The sequence below is a fragment of the Protomyctophum parallelum genome (genome assembly GCF_964188405.1).
Source record: "Protomyctophum parallelum genome assembly, chromosome: 10".
Lineage (NCBI taxonomy): Eukaryota > Metazoa > Chordata > Actinopteri > Myctophiformes > Myctophidae > Protomyctophum > Protomyctophum parallelum.
This window is the reverse complement of record NC_139704.1, coordinates 46155645-46172779: the sequence shown is the minus strand read 5'-3', so window position 1 is coordinate 46172779 and position 17135 is coordinate 46155645. Positions and strand designations below refer to the sequence as shown.

Genomic DNA, 17135 nt, shown 5'->3' with positions numbered 1-17135 from the left:
AAAATCAAAGTTAATTTAACTCTGATAGTGTACAAATAGCGTTACAGACCCATAAGGGTCCATTTGGTTCCTAACCCCTCAAGGACCCCGGTCGGACCCTGCACTTTGGGAACCACTGGTGTAGGCCACACACTCACACATGCACACACACGCACAGACATGTGAATGTTTGACATATTGACAGCCGTCTCGTTGCATGGAATGGGGAAGAAGAGGACCTTGATCTCCCTACCTGCTGTCTGTATGCTGCGTGTTTTTCCAAACGGGTAAACTAATATAAACCGCTAGCCCTGAAACATGACATAATGTCATATGTCATAATAACGAGCCTCATGTGAACCCAGAGCCCGCTGTGTGTGAACCATGGCTATAGGTAAACGCATAATAATATAACCCCACGCAGCCGCAGCTGTTGTAGTTTTTACACTTTCATTTGCAGTTTCATAAACTGTCGCATATGGCTGACAAGCTCATGCTTCCTGTTTTGTTTACAGAGGAATGCAGACTACTGCAGTTAATCATTTCGACACGAACTCGTGAAGATCCGACCGACAGCGAAAGGGTCGATTTGGTAAATGAACGTATAACCATGTCAGTCCATGGAAATGAGTAGACGGGTCTCTTTAAAAGCGATAAACGTCCAAATACTTCGGGCGTTTCGTTTCTTCGGCTCTTATTGCTTCATTCATTGCGATCAATGCAACAACAAGGACATGGATTTTCAGCAACTGTGTACCTTCGAAAGTTTCCAGAAAGTCTGGACTCATTATGGCTACTCGAAAAAGTTACAAGACGTGATTGAACAGGAATTCACAAGGATAAAAGGTAGTAAAACACAATGTGGGAACATATAAGGAAGTGATCATGCTTATTGTCGCTGTGTGATGATGATGATCATTGACATGCTGTTTATTTTGACCAGGAATAACCTATCTGGACCACGCAGCCGCCCCCCTCTATCCAGAGTCATTAGTGAGAGATTTCTGCATGGACATTTCCAGCAATGTGTATGGTGAGGAAAGTAGGCATGGGCTTAATCGAGACCCAATGGATATACTGTACCTCAAATGACTCTGTTATTACTATAGCTCTGGTCCATAGCCTTAGTACTGCCGTTGGCATTAGAGCTATGGCACAGAGCTACTGTATGGCAGAACAAGAAAAATGGATGAGTATATTATAGGCTATAATGTGACATTTGTTTCCCTGCCATGGCAGCTATACATTTCCGTATTACTATCGTATTATTTTATAATAGGCCTATATATATTTTTTTCAATAAATAGCCTATATATTTTACTGTTTTACAAACATTATTATAGAAGTCATTCTAGCTGTATATCAAGCTATACAAAACATTCTGTTGTCTCCAAAACTTGACTTTGTATTTGTATTTGAACCAACAGGCAACCCCCATAGCCATAACCCAAGCAGCAAACTGACACATGACACTGTGGAACATGTGAGATACAGGTAAAAGACTACTAGAGGCTATAGCAGCTTCCATTGTCACAGCTATATTGTAACTGCTCCTAAACCATCTTCATCTGGTGCAGAAATAAGACAACGTCCCAAATGATATCACGAGGGCCTTTTGGCTTTTTATTTATCCCAAGCGACGACGTGAAAAACTGCAACACAAAACAATATCCTTTTAAACACAATGAAACATGAATGTCCTTGTTGTCAGTCAATCATGATGTCCGTATTCTCACAATGAAATGTCCACATGTCACAAACACAAACAAATACACGATACAATGGCAATATAACTTTTACAGACACCAAACAAAACAACTGGGAACATACCGTATGTGCCTAATGTCTTTTAGGAGTTAAGTTCTTGTTCTTTTTTATATTATTTTCTTTCTTATCTTTTGTGGATGGAGACTCTCTGACATGAAAGAGCTCCTCTCTTCACCTCTGCTCTGTTTGTTCTGCTCAAACATGCCCAAAACCCAACAGGTGATTGAAATGAGGTGATTAGCTGCTTAGGTGAGCCTAATTCAACCTGCCCATGAAACAGACAAACAGACCCCAAATACAGAGCACAGTAGATGGCACTATCTCACCATGCATTTACCATACAAATACCGAAATATACAGTTTGTTGCCCAAAACAAAATATACAATTTACCATATGCATTTTCAGAAAAATAAGCTAAATAAAATATTACAGCATACCCTAGCCATGGTTCATGACTCTCGTATTCATACGAGAGTCATGAAGTAACTGCACCCTGTTTTTGGCAACGTTTCCGTATATATAAACATTCGGAATTCAAATATAAAGTACTCACAATTTGTCCCACGGGTGTTAGTTAGTTAGTTGCAGCTCCAGCGATTAGAATTTCTGCATCCCGTGTTGTTTAATAAAAAGCATTTTTATCCGAGCTGTTATTTTGCCATTGGCTTTCAACTACGTGCCCCTATCGGTCAGGAGGAGGGTGGCACTCGGTGTGTTCGATATAGGTACGCTGACCGCCCTGCCAATACAGACTAATAGGCGAGTGCGCTCCCGGTGTGCAACTGTCGGACAAAAATGCTTTTTATTAAACAACGCGGGATGCAGCAATTCTAATCGCTGGTGCTGCAACTAACTAACACCCGTGGGACAAATTGTGAGTACTTTATATTTTAATTCCAAATGTTTATATGTACGGAAACGTTGTAAATGTAGCGAGCGCCAAAAACAGGTTGCAGTTACTTCATGACTGTCATGATAATCATCATGGCAGTCATGTTTCAGGGCTAAGCATACCCATTACTGGGACAGCTACATATATAATGAAGTTAACATTGAGAAGAAAGAAAAATGAGCTAAAAAGCTTCAACGTCTTCCAGGGTGTTGCAGCATTTCAACACCACCCCTGAGGAATACTCGGTCATTTTCATCTCCGGCTGTACAGCGGCTCTCAAATTAGTGGCCGAGAGCTTTCCCTGGAGGCCCCGGACCGCCACCGAGGCCGGGAGTCTCTTCAGCTACATCACCGACAACCACACCTCCGTCGTTGGCATCCGAGGGCTGACGTCCGGCCAGGGAGTGGTGACCCTCCCGGTGCCAGCGGGCGACGTGGAGAGCAGGGCAAAGGACCCCGAGCCTCTGGGTGCGGAGGAGGAGGAGGACTGCCAGACTCCACACCTGTTCTGTTACCCGGCCCAGAGCAACTTCTCTGGCCGAAAGTATCCCCTGAGCCACGTCGGAGGCATGCAGGCCAGACGCCTCTACCCGGCGTGCGACCACCCGGGCCGTTGGTTGGTGCTGTTGGACGCCGCCGCTCACGTGGCCTGCTCCCCTCTGGACCTCCAGGAGTGCCGTGCGGACTTCGTCCCCGTGTCCTTCTACAAGATGTTTGGTTTCCCCACGGGGCTCGGGGCCCTCCTGGTGAGGAACGACGCCGCAGCCTTGCTGAAGAAGAGTTATTTCGGCGGGGGCACGGCGGCGGCTTACCTCGCCGGGGAGGATTATTATGTGCCGACGGCGAGCGTCTCTGACAGGTGGAATATTATGCCAGCGCACAATCGAAAACATCTGACATCATGTGAAATTAAATCATTCAAAAGATGCCATGTGATAAGATCATAATTTATTCATTGCTCTTGTAATATCACACTACATCTTTTCCCCTTGATAAAGGTTTGAGGATGGCACCATATCTTTCTTGGACATCATTGCTCTGAATCATGGCTTTGACGCACTGAACAGACTCACAGGTATTTGTGACACACAGTACTGTAATGGTTTGAAATGGAACAAAGGAAAGCCGTTAACATTACCACACGTGTCATACTAATCTGAATCAAGGATACACAAACAACGACCCTTCCCTTATTATCCCCCTCTTCTCCTTCAGGGAGCATGGCCGACGTCCAGATGCACACGTTTGGCTTGGCGCGCTACACGTACATGCTGCTGTCGTGTCTTTGCCATAGCAACAGGGAGCCGGTGGCTCAGATATACACCCACGGCGAGTTTGAGAGTCCGAGCACACAGGGTGCGATCCTTAACTTCAATCTGATGGATTGTCATGGACAAGTGATTGGATACTCTCAGGTGCGTATACAGCCGAAGGGCCCGAGGGGGCTTTATTTCTGTCTCAAAACAATGTAATTACTCAATGCACTGCTGCTGCTGCTGCTGCTGCTGCATTTTGCCACAGCTCAATTATTCTGTTCCTTGCTGCAGGTAGACAAGCTGGCCAGCCTGTACGACATTCACATACGAACAGGTTGTTTCTGCAACACCGGGGCCTGCCAAATCTTTCTCTGCACCACAAATGCCCAAGTGAAGAGAAATCTGCAGGTGAGGCAGCGAATCGGAAGAAAAACATACAGTATTCTAATCACAAAATGTTGCCCAAGAGTATAACATGTTTTTCTGTTTGAGGCTGGCCATGTGTGTGTGTGTGTGTGTGGGGACAGCATGGACATTGTGATAACATGTGTTTCTGTTTGAGGCTGGCCGTGTGTGTGTGTGTGTGTGTGTGTGTGTGTGTGTGTGTGTGTGTGTGTGTGTGTGTGTGTGTGTGTGTGTGTGTGTGTGGGGACAGCATGGACATTGTGATAACATGTGTTTCTGTTTGAGGCTGGCCATGTGTGTGTGTGTGTGTGGGGACAGCATGGACATTGTGATAACATGTGTTTCTGTTTGAGGCTGGCCATGTGTGTGTGTGTGTGTGTGTGTGTGGGGACAGCATGGACATTGTGATAACATGTGTTTCTGTTTGAGGCTGGCCATGTGTGTGTGTGTGTGTGGGGACAGCATGGACATTGTGATAACATGTGTTTCTGTTTGAGGCTGGCCATGTGTGTGTGTGTGTGTGTGTGTGTGTGTGTGTGTGTGTGTGTGTGTGTGTGTGTGTGTGTGTGTGTGTGTGTGTGTGTGTGTGTGTGTTGGGACAGCGTGGACATTGTGATAACATGTGTTTCTGTTTGAGGCTGGCCATGTGTGTGTGTGTGTGTGTGTTGGGACAGCGTGGACATTGTGATAACATGTGTTTCTGTTTGAGGCTGGCCATGTGTGTGGGGACAGCATGGACATTGTGGACGGCCAACCGACAGGATCTGTCCGGGTGTCCTTTGGCTACATGTCGACCTTTGAAGACTGTCAGAACTTCCTCAACTTTGTTGTCGACTGCTTTGTAGAGAAACCTGTGCAAGTCAACCACGTCAGACTGGAGAGACTAAGAACGGCGGCGACATCCTCGAGTCACGGCCCCTCAGTCCAAGGCACTAGTGGCAAAACGGAGCACGTGGAAGAGAACTGTAATCCCACAGAACCGTTGTTGAATTTACACGGAGACAGAGCTCTCACAACAAATGCAAACAAACAAGCAGGGGCGTACACTCTGACAAACATCTACATATACCCCGTCAAATCATGTGGAGCATTCGAGGTATGACCGTCACACACTCTCTCCCTCTCTCTCTCAATCCTAAATCTCAATCAGAATACAGTTTTAAGACTGTTACCGTGTCCATCAAAACAACCTGAATCTCTCCATTTAGCTCCCTCTTTCTTTTCCTTTGCTCTTCTCTCTCCCTCAAACACACGCTTATATTCTTGCAGGTCAGCGAGTGGCCGCTGGGTCCTTTGGGCCTGCTGTATGACAGAGGCTGGATGGTGGTGAATGGGAACGGTGTATTCCTGAGTCAGAAGAGGGAGCCACGCCTGTGCCTTATTCACCCACAGGTCCACCTGCCCTCAAAGAAACTGCTTCTACGGGCCTCAGGTACCAAAGATCTATGAATATTTGATCTCAAGTCAATTAATATTCAGTGCACTTCTGCACAAGCATTTTCTGCCTCAAATGAGCTTTGATAAGAGGGATTTTCTTCCCTCTTATCTGTAGGGATGGATACCATTTCAGTTCCCCTGGAAAACCACTCTCAACTGCACACAAGCCAAAGGGTGTGTCAAAGTAAGGTTTGTGGGGACAGGTGAGTTTGAATTTGAAGGAACACACTTTTCACACTATCTGAAACCATCAAACTTATTTTACAAAAAGATAAATGACAGAAATGTTTTATAATCGTTATCATTAACCTAAAGCCAATATGTAGTATGTACCCAACCATGAATTATGTAAACTGTTACATGCCTGGATATATGGAGATAATGTTAATGATGGAATGCAAACGCAGCACCCATTTTGGACTGAGGACGATTCTAAAAACGCTTCTAAATCCTGACCTAAGTTTTCTGAAAAACTTCAAATATTTATATAGCAGCATATTATTATAATTTTTTACATTTTTGAATACTGTACCGTTCAAACAAATATGCAAAAGTAACAATTAAGTTGCTCAAATTGGAGACCGCAACATAAGGAAGAATGAACAAGTTTTAACGTGTATTTTAAAGATTTTTTTTTTGCGGCTTACGCCTTTTATTGATTTTTTAAGGGACAGACAGTAGGCTGACAGGAAACGGGAGAGAGATGGGGGGATGACATGCAGTAAAGGCCGTGTCGGGTCCGGGAGTCGAACCCGCGGCACACTGCGACTGGATTACCAGTCCGGTGCCCAGACCGTTACGCTACGGCCTGGGCCGTTTTAACGTGTATTAACCAAAACTTTTCCCCCACAGGAAGTAATTGAATTACTTGGTGCAAACAAACAAAGTGTCAAACAAAGTACATTTAAATGTCAGGTACTTTACCAAAAGTAGAACTCCAAAAACAGCCAAAACAGGAGAATGAGGGGGGGCCCAGGCCACCCCCTATAGGGACATCGAAGCAGTTTCCCCCCCCCCCCTCCCCTAACTTAAAAAGCCAACTAACTAATAACTATAACAAAAACAGTGACTGCCGGCCATCTCCAGGCCAAAGAATGGCTGAGTGGTAACCGCAAGGTTGCCAGCTCGAACCCAGAGTTAGTGTCGAAAGTGTCCTTGAGCAAGACTCTGAAAGCCTAATTGCTCCTGATGTGCTGGCTACCATCTAACTGGCATGGTGTTGTGTCTGTGTCTGCCTTGACACTGAGCTGGCTGGCTTTTATAGCAGAGGGCTGTAGCAGAGGACAATTGGGGGAATTTGTTGCAGGTGTGTCAGTCTGAGTGGAGGAGAGACAGAGAAGATTAGGCACAGACAATGATTGAATGACTAAGTACTGTGTGTGTGTGTGTGTGTGTGTGTGTGTGTGTGTGTGTGTGTGTGTGTGTGTGTGTGTGTGTGTGTGTGTGTGTGTGTGTGCGTGTGCGTGTGCGTGTGCACGTGTGTGTGTGTGTGTGAGTGATGTCATGGCCACACGCAACATGTACATACTGTCCAGAAGGGTTAAGAAACAATGTTAATCTCTTCTGACAGAAACCTCTGAATGGCAAATCACAAGTGAAAAAAAAACAAAACAAAAAATAAATCTTCCTTCTTTCTAAGATTACCGGTAGATGTAGCAGAGAATTGCGAACCAAGAAAGAGGTTTCAAAAGCAATAGATTTCCCTGGGGTCCTCCGTAAACGTTACGTACAATCCTCCTTTTCCCCAGGGTGCAGACTGTCGACTGCGGGGATGAAGCCGCGTCATGGCTTTCAGAGTTTTTTGGACAGGCCTGCCGCCTCATAAGACAATGTTCTGATTATACCCGAGATATGAAAAACAGCGCTGGTAGAGGTATGTAAAACCGATTTGACCCCTTCTGTCCCCTTCCTGTTTCTTTACCAAGCACCGTCTTTGATGTATGGTAACTGTCTACCTGGGAAATAGGAGCATTTGATGTATGGTTTGTGTACAACAGTAGCTTTGCACCCCTTATTGACTGTTAAATGTTTCCATCCATCCATCTTCAACCGCTTATCCGTAGTCGGGTCGCGGGGGCAACAGCTCCACCAGAGAGCTCCAGACTTCCCTCTCCAGAGCAACATTAGTAACTTCCTCCTGGGGGGATCCTGAGACGTTCCAAGGCCAGTTAGTCGATGCGTTTCCTCCAAATGCGCCTTGGTCTGCCCCGGGGTCTCGTGCTTCGAGGACCTCCCTAGGGAGACGCCCGAGAGGCATCCTAACCAGATGCCCCGAACCACCTAAGCTGGCTCCTTTCCTGGCGAAGACGCAGCGGCTCTACTCCGAGTCTCTCTCGTGTGACTGAACTTCACCCTATCTCTAAGGGCCAGCCACCCTTGGGAGAAAACTAATTTCGGCCACTTGTATTCGCGACCTTATTCTTTCGCAGATTGTGTTGGCAATCTGCACAGCAAAATCCCAAACCTGCATAGGTCAATTTCTACACTACACTTAAATTAACACCTCGGATTTCAGCTGGTCTTACATTCATTTTAAATTACTCTGTGCCACCAGAGCCCCAGCTGAATATCTAGCAATACAAATGTACAGTTCAGGTTTTTCCATTTAGTGTTCTGTTGAGAGAGCTGTAATCGAAATGGGAATCTAATTGGGAACACGTTTATTGAATGAATACACTGATGTTTGGTGATGTTTCCACCCCAATGCATTACAGTAGAGCCTCCATGATTAAAACTCCTCTGGGATGAAGGTAATTCAATAAATACATAACTAATAATAATATATTCACCAGTAGCAGAGCTATACTGCGGGGGAAAGAGGGCAAGCATTTTCCTCGGCTAAAACGAAGACGAAAAATGTTCGTCGACTACCTTTTTTCACTGACGAAAACTAAATGGAAACTGAATGAAAACTAATCTATCATGACTAAAACTAAATATACTGACAATTTAGTCAACAAATAAAAACTAGACTAAAATGTTAGGAAGGGACTGGTGGACAAGAGATCAAGTAATTTTACACTAGTTGGTTGCATACTGAAAATAGCCGATCTACAAGCTCACAATGGGTCGCAGCGTTTTTTTTTCAACAATGAGTTGAGTTGAGTATACAACAAAGTAGGCGTGTTTTATATACAGGTCGACAAGCTGTCTTTGCAATGAGGGTACCCCCCCCCCCCACACACACATCTACTGACATATAAGCTAACATACAAAGTTTGTAGAGCATAGTCAAGTAGAAAAAATATTAAGGCACTGAGGCCATTTGTAGAACCAATAAATATGGAAATAGATTATATTTACCAATTAAATATTTCCATATTTATTGGTTCTACAAATGGCCTTAGGGCCATCGTTCCTGATGAAGACCTGGAGGGGTGGATAACGCTGATTCCTGAACATTCCCTAATAAACTACTGGGAGCAAATTAAAAAAAATGTCTTCAAAATCCTGACAGTTTTCTGAAATATCTTATGTTTCTGTATCAGTGGTGCTCAATATTTCATGTCAAGGACCCCAAAAATGATATGTAATATGCCTCCACTCCCCCATCTGAAAATATGTTGTTCCAGGGACCTCCCCATGCAGAAGCAAAGATTTGAGTTAAAATGTTCACTCTGTAATAATTAAAAGAATTTAGGCACATTTTCACGATTTTTCAAAAATAGCAGACCTACATGCTCATAGCGCGGCACTCGCTATGAGCTTGTAGATCTGTAGATCTAAAGTGCTTAAAACACCAAAAAGGGGTTCCCACCCAAAATGGCTTAAAGAACGCTGTGCGGACTTCCTACCCTCTTTCTGTGTGTATATATTTTTGTCCTGCACCTCGTCAACATTTTTGAGATGTGCGTGCTTCCCGTTTGGATGTTCTCTCTTCTCTTTTTTTTTTACAATGCAACAATCAAAAGTGTGCCGTAAATGTTCAACTCCGAATACATGCCGAAAAGGTTGTATTTGATTAATTAATTAATTGTATCCTGGATTCGATCTGCTCTTCTCTGTTTATACTTATCTCACAGCTGTGTCTTTCCCTATACCACCTTGTTACTTACAGTATTTCACCACAGCTGTGTCTTTCCCTATACCACCACCTCTATCTTTTATTTAATAGGCCTAGGTGAATGTTGTAGCATCTATACGTTGTCTTTAGTGTATCGGTGGTGGTAATGGCTTCTGTGGAGACCGAGAAGAGTCGGGTGACAGCTCTGTATGCTGCATTCCTTTGCTCTCCTGGGTATTTTATGCCCTTGGCTTGTAAAAAAGAAAAGAAAAGAAAAGGAGAGCATGATATGTTGCTGTCCATTGGTGGTGGTGCTGAAGCTTGTAAAATGATGATGAGATGGCCAGTGTTGTTTTTGACAGCAACTTTTAGTTTTAGTCCTAGTCTTTCGAACAGTTTTCATTTAGTTTTAGTCACATCATCTTAGTCACCTGGAATGTCGTGGCGTTAGTCTAGTTTTAGTCGACTAAATGTCATACGATTTTAGTCGACTACATCTACAGTTGATTTTTGTCGACTAAAATATTTTGGCGGGTCTTGATGCCGTCGTAATGGCTGAGTTTACACAGTTTACACGTTGTGAGCTTGTAGAATCCAAGTGTAAAATCTGCTTTTTCTATTTCTCTTCCATTATGTTGCCTTTGACAATTTTATTCTGGCTTATTCTCCCCCTTCTGCATCCCCCCTAATATTATATACAATCACCTGCCAGAGTCATTGCAATAGTTGTGTGTGCCACGGGCTGCCTGTCTCAAAGTCTTTCATTCGGGGTGTCTGTCGGGTACTGTTTCAGCCCAAGTTTGTTTTGGTGTCTTCAGCACCCTCTGGTGGACAAATGTTTGAACATACTGTAGAAGAAACTAGTATTTGGTATTGAACCTGTACCTCCTAGTTGGATTTATGTCATTTTTGAGTGGTGCAACCACTCCTACAACCAGCAATGTCCGTGACGTTCACCTATGTATGTGACGTTAACCCATGCACCTATGTATGTGTGAGCACCAGTATGAGTACCAGTACGGGCGCTGTTGTGCCATGCAGAAACAGAGAGAGAGAGAGACAGTGCTGACAGACTGTTGCCTGCTAATGAGAGAGAGAGAGAGAGAGAGAGAGAGAGAGAGAGAGAGAGAGGGGAGGGGGGGGGGGGAGAGAGAGGGGAGTTGCACCACTCGGTTCACACGGGTGTGATGTGGAATGGAGAGGCATTGCATTTTCATGTATTCTGTTAACACACACACACACACACACACACACACACACAAAACCTGGGATTCAACTTTGTTTCACCCAACCACATGGGTCCACTGGTTCGTCGAACAATTCAGATTTGGTTGAATTCATCACCACATAATTTATCTTATTAGCTAGGTCATTTTTGTTTTCCTGCTTGCTAGTTTGTGCATGCTTGCCTGCATGCCTGTCGTACTAGTGGGGATCCGGTGATCACAACCTGCGACGTAAACATAAGATGGCTGTAGATATATTATAGGATGTTGTAGTTTTTTCCCCGCCCACTACTGAATGCAGGGGCGTGCAGAGAGAGTTAGAGGGGGCGAGGGGCTGAAATCCCGTAAGAGGGCACTTTGAGAAAAATAGCAAAAATACCAGATCTACAAGCTCACAACGTGTCGCAGCGCGACACGTTGAGAGCTTGTAGATCAGCTATTTTCGGGCTGCAACCCAGCACTCTTTAGCTAGTGGAGATGCAGGTGTGTAACAACATGGATTTATAAACAAACTTTTTCAACGCAAAATGCTGCGTTCAAGTTCAGGAGACTTCAGGAAAAAAGCAATTCTCCTGAATGCTGCCTTCCGGCATGGCATGGAAAGGAGAGGCATGTGCATTTCTTTCACCATGTAGTAAATCCTGCATTCGTGGTCTGGAGAGGGCAGTTGTTTTACAGACGGGTAAAAGGGGCAGGGGCTGAAGCCCCCTTTGATGTCTATGTGTGCACGTCCCTGACTGAATGTGCCAGGCAGGGCACGTCCAGGTTATGATTACCGTATCTTTGTTCCAGGCGTGGCTGCTCTCTCTTTGGTGAATGAAGCTCAATACCTGATGATCAACCATGCCAGTGTGGAGCTCATTCAGAAGCATATGAACAACAGGTACATTGTTGAATGAATGAATAGTTTATTTCAGGTCTTAAATCATGACATGTACAGGGTTAATTACAACAGCTTATAGTGCCTGACCCTTTTTTATCTTGTTTTATACTAAGACAAATATTAACAAAACAAACAATTGCAAAACGTCGATAAATCGTCAACAGGCAAAACAAAGCAAAGGAGGACATTTGATCAAATCACATGGTGGAGATACTGAATTATGAATGGTTTATAATAGTGTTTTATATTTATCAACTACAGTATGTTATCTTCAAACATTTTCTTAAATTTGTAGATTGAATTGCACATTTTTAGGCGATTGTCACAACTATTCCATATCTCTGCCTTGTTGTATAGTATGTGTTCCGCTTGTGAGGATTATGAGCATGCTCTTACACACTAAAGGCCCAAACCACACCAACTGCAACAAAACAAACCACACCAATGCAACTGCCATCTACTATATAATGCGTGAGTGTGTGTGTGTGTGTGTGTGTGTGTGTGTGTGTGTGTGTGTGTGTGTGTGTGTGTGTGTGTGCGTGCGTACGTGTGTGTACCGTTGTGATGCACGTAACTCGAGAACCGTTTGACCCACTGACTTCACATTCGACACACGTGTTCCACACCCCAACAGGGGGCTCTGTGACCAGAGCCACAAAAGGCTCTGGTCAGGCTCTGCCAATGGGCCTAATGAGGCCAACTCCTTTCACCTGGCCAGGCTCTGCCAGTGGGCCTAATGAGGCCAACTCCTTTCACCTGGGCCAGGCTCTGCCAATGGGCCTAATGAGGCCAACTCCTTTCACCTGGGCCAGGCTCTGCCAGTGGGCCTAATGAGGCCAACTCCTTTCACCTGGGCCAGGCTCTGCCAGTGGGCCTAATGAGGCCAACTCCTTTCACCTGGGCCAGGCTCTGCCAGTGGGCCTAATGAGGCCAACTCCTTTCACCTGGTCAGGCTCTGCCAGTGGGCCTAATGAGGCCAACTCCTTTCACCTGTGCAATTTCCAGCCTCTGCCTCAGCCAATTGTTGCTCAACCAATCAGGCTCTGCCAGTGGGCCGAATTGATTGCCAAGTAGCCTCGATACCCAGGCTTTCAATTCGTCTGTGCGAAAATTGCCAAGTACACTTTCAGTTTGCAGTCTTCACACACACACACACAGGCACATACACAGATCTCCATGTGGGACACTGGCTGACACTAAAAATGGGTGCTATGACAACGTATATCATTAGGTTCCCAAGTAGGCCCGGTGGCCGACTGCGACGGGCACGTACAGGTCTAGTTGGGAATAATGGCAAGGTGTTGCGTGTTGCAAGGAGTTGCATGTCGACCCTCTGGTGTGGTTAGGGCTTAATTAAGACTAAAATGGTGAATGAATCCTTGTGATCAGAGCATGGCAACATGAGCTGTTCTTTTTCTGTGCCATTTACAACAACAGACAAGAGCTTTCCGCAGACCATCAGCCTTTTGACGTGCAGAACCTTATGAGTCGTTTCCGGGCTAATTTAGTGATTACCGGAGTGGAGCCATTTGAAGAAGATAATTGGTCCCACTTGATTATCGGCACGACTCGATTCCTGGTGAGTGACACGTGGTACACAACACAGCACGATCTTAATTTCAGCTGACGGCGTCGTGTACAGGAGGAACTGGTATATTTGTACACTGTCAGAGTTGAACTAATGATGTGGGTTTTGCTGTGTATTATAAAGCTGTGGTTTACAACCAGTTAGTTTTATTTGTCTCCGTCATGGTTTATCACAGCAGTTTTACATACAGACCAGTGCTGTTTTCATCGACTAAAAACAAAGACGAAAAATGTTAGTCGACTACCTTTTTTCACTGACTAAAACTAAATAAAACCGAATCTATGATGACTAAAACTATAAGACTAAATATACTGACAATTTCGTCAACAAATAAAAACTAGACTATAATGTTAGGGAGGGACTAGTGGACAAGAGATCCAGTTTTATGCTGGGTTGCATGCTGAAAATAGCAGATCTACAATCTCACAACGCATCGTGCTGCGACGTGTTGTGAGCTTGTAGATCTGTTATTTTCAGCATGCAACCAAAGTGTAAAATCTGCCATTACAATGACATCAAGGCCTGTCAAAACACATTTTAGTCGACTAAATCAACTCTAGATTTAGTCGACTAAAATTGTATGACATCAAGATACTATGACAAATTTGCTGCCAAAAACACAGAAATTATACAGTTGAACGAAAAGGAAAGGGCTGAAGCCGAAGATTATTATGCCCATGCACCTTTTTAATATTTAAGTAAGTTATTTCATAGAAGGAAACAAAAGCTAAATTCCCCTGACCAGTGGTCCGGGGACCACCGGTGGTCCTTGGGGAGTTCCCAGGTGGTCCCCAGCTAAATGACGGAGAGTTAAGGCTCATACATAGTCTGGATTTTCGGTGGTTAGGTGACCACCGAACTACAACATGACGTCACGAGCCGCGGTGAAGAGCAAACCACCACCACCGCTCCAGCCCTTCTCTCTGTTTTTACTCACCACCGAAAATCCAGACTATGAATAGGCCTTAAAGGCCTATTCATAGTCTGGATTTTCGGTGGTGAGGTGACCACCGCTCCGGTGGTGAGCTGACCACCGGAGCTGAAATAACGTTGAGCGGTGGTGAGTCAAAACAGAGAGAAGGGCTGGAGCGGTGGCGGTGGTTTGCTCTTCACCGCGGCTCGTGACGTCATGTTGTAGTTCGGTGGTCACCTCAGTGACGTCATGTTGTAGTTCGGTGGTCACCTCAGTGACGTCATGTTGTAGTTCGGTGGTCACCTCAGTGACGTCATGTTGTAGTTCGGTGGTCACCTCAGTGACATCATGTTGTAGTTCGGTGGTCACCTCAGTGACGTCATGTTGTAGTTCGGTGGTCACCTCACCACCGAAAATCCAGACTATGTATGAGCCTTTAATGGTAACCATTTGACCCTTATAGATCTTTAACTCTTGAGAGCGTAAAAATGAAACCAAATTCGGACCCGTTCGGGTTAATTTTACGCTCTCAGGAGTAAAATGATTGTTAAACATCTGCATTACTTGATTTTAGGGCCGGGACTTTAACGCGTTAATCGAGATTAATTAACTACAGAAAAATTTATCGCGATTAACTACAGATAAATTAATCGCACCTTTTTGTTTCCCCCATAATAAAGTTGTTTTTATTTGTTTTCTCATGCCCAGCCATGTAAAGCACATTTGAGTATTCATATACACACTGAAGACACTTTATATAGGCACTGTTGTGTGCACTGGAAATAATCAAAAGTCCCCCCCATTCTGTGTTGCCTATAGAACTGAAGGTCTGAAAAAAACAGTAACATTATGAAGTACATTTTTGTGATGTCACTGAGATGTACTTCATAATGTTACAGATTTTTTTTTCAGACCTCCAGTTTCTTGGCAACACAGAATGGGGGGGACTTTCTTATTATATCCACACAACAACTCTAAGGTATATTAATGACAGTAAAATGTTGAAAATTAGTGGAATCCCGTAGTCACTATTCACTGGGATACCAAAAACATTTGAAAAAAAAAGGTTTCTCACTGTTCTTGGGTTAAATATTGATATGCGATTAAAATGTGATTAATCGAGATTAATTAACTACAAAGCCTCTGATTAATTTGATTTTTTTTTAATCGAGTCCCAGCTCTACTTGATTTACAAGAAGTCTACACAATTTTTCATCAACGTTTGCCTGTTCTCCTATCAAAATCAATACAGCATGGAATTGTGGACAAAATCATATTGAACGGCAACAAAATGTTCTACGTTTTGGGTCTTGCGAGGCTAAATCTCATCAAATGGTGGTTCCGTGGCTGAGTGGCTCAAATGCAGAATAAATAACGGGCCTTGATGTGAAAAGGCGTTGAAAACCCACTGTTATGAAGATTGAATTGAATGGAGACAGAATGTGTCGTGTGTGTGACTTGACTTCCAGGTTGCTGGTCAGTGTGCAAGGTGCCAAATGATCGGCGTTGACCAGGAAACAGGGGTCAAGGCCAAGGAGCCGCTACTGTCTCTCTCTGCTTATCGCAACGGGAAGGTCAGTCGATGAAACGCCGCTGCGCCAGGTTAGGGGATTATGGTGAAGCGATTATCTATGGGCCTCATCTACACAGGCAACGAGCAAGCCTTTCCCACGGAGAAACTGTCCTGATATGGAGTGTTACGTCCCTATATGGCGGTCTGGGGCTTTAAGGGACAATAACAAATAACCGGTGAATAGAATGGATGAAACTGATGTAGAAAAAGGAACTCCAGTGTTTTAAAGGATGGAGTGCCGTGATTTTTCTCCCCCCTAAAACATGATCATCAGGTATTATGATTATACTATAGGAGGAAGATTTCTTTCAAAATAGTGTACAGAAAGTGTTAAAATGATGTTTTAATGTGGCCACATCCACCCAAAACTCAAATAGAAATGTGCTGCCAAAAACAACACGGATTTCATCGTTCGCTCGCATCGCATCGCTGGCAGTGTAGATGAGGTGGTATAGAAACAGAAATCAGCTAACCCAGTTTATTATTATTATTATTATTATTATTATTATTAATAGCTAATTATTATAGCCGACAATGAGGTTATATCTTCCCTTCTTCTCTGGAGTCCTGCCTCAAAGCAGACCAGAGGTAGAAAACTGTCGTTCCCTGATGTCATCGCTATAGGGACACAGGGCATCAGTAAGCAGGAACTGGGGAAGGCAATGAAGGACCGGGAAGTCTGGCGTAATATTGTGAAATCCACGATCTCGACCGCGGTAGAAAAATGATGATGATGATGATGATTATTCTTCTTTTTAGGTGACCTTCGGCGTGTACCTGAGCCATCAGCTTCAAGAGGACTCCGTCACAGCCAGCACCCTCTCTGTGGGTTCCGTAATCCTACCAGATGTTTCTTTGTGAGATCATTTTGAGTTTAAATGGCCATTTCTGTCAATAATTTATAATCTACAATATTGTAATGTGTTTTAATTTAAGTGTGGAACATGAATATGAACTGAATATAATTATGACACCAGGGGGGGGAAAAAACATGTATATTAACTAATTTGCATCATTAAATTAGCTTGAAGAGTTTCACTGTGCATGGTTTCCTCTAGGAAGGAAAGGGATTTGTTCTACCTGTCCTGGGTGGTGCACTCACTGCACACGTTGGAGTGAATAGCAATAGGTCATTTATTTATTTATTTAAATATGTTGCTTGACTTTAGAACATATTTATTCACAAGTAATGCTTATTTGACCGGCTACATA

At 44.0% G+C, this 17135-nt stretch overlaps 2 protein-coding genes across 2 annotated transcripts in view; both read left to right on the top strand.

Moving 5' to 3' along the window:
• Nucleotides 1-8631, top strand: part of fignl1 (fidgetin-like 1) — a 189583-nt gene extending 180952 nt beyond the window's left edge. The window contains exon 2 of the mRNA XM_083775388.1: nucleotides 8558-8631. The gene's annotated coding sequence lies outside the window, so the exon portion shown is untranslated. The remainder of the gene's footprint in view (nucleotides 1-8557) is intronic.
• mocos (molybdenum cofactor sulfurase) lies at nucleotides 714-17135 on the top strand (the record flags this gene model as incomplete). Its single annotated transcript, XM_083775387.1, has 15 exons — nucleotides 714-825; nucleotides 923-1012; nucleotides 1407-1473; nucleotides 2845-3498; nucleotides 3638-3714; nucleotides 3855-4058; nucleotides 4191-4303; nucleotides 5010-5396; nucleotides 5570-5732; nucleotides 5853-5940; nucleotides 7486-7610; nucleotides 11759-11849; nucleotides 13287-13428; nucleotides 15820-15924; nucleotides 16683-17135. 15 exons carry the CDS (start codon nucleotides 714-716, stop codon nucleotides 16782-16784), a joined length of 2520 nt encoding a protein of 839 aa, XP_083631513.1. The 3' UTR covers nucleotides 16785-17135.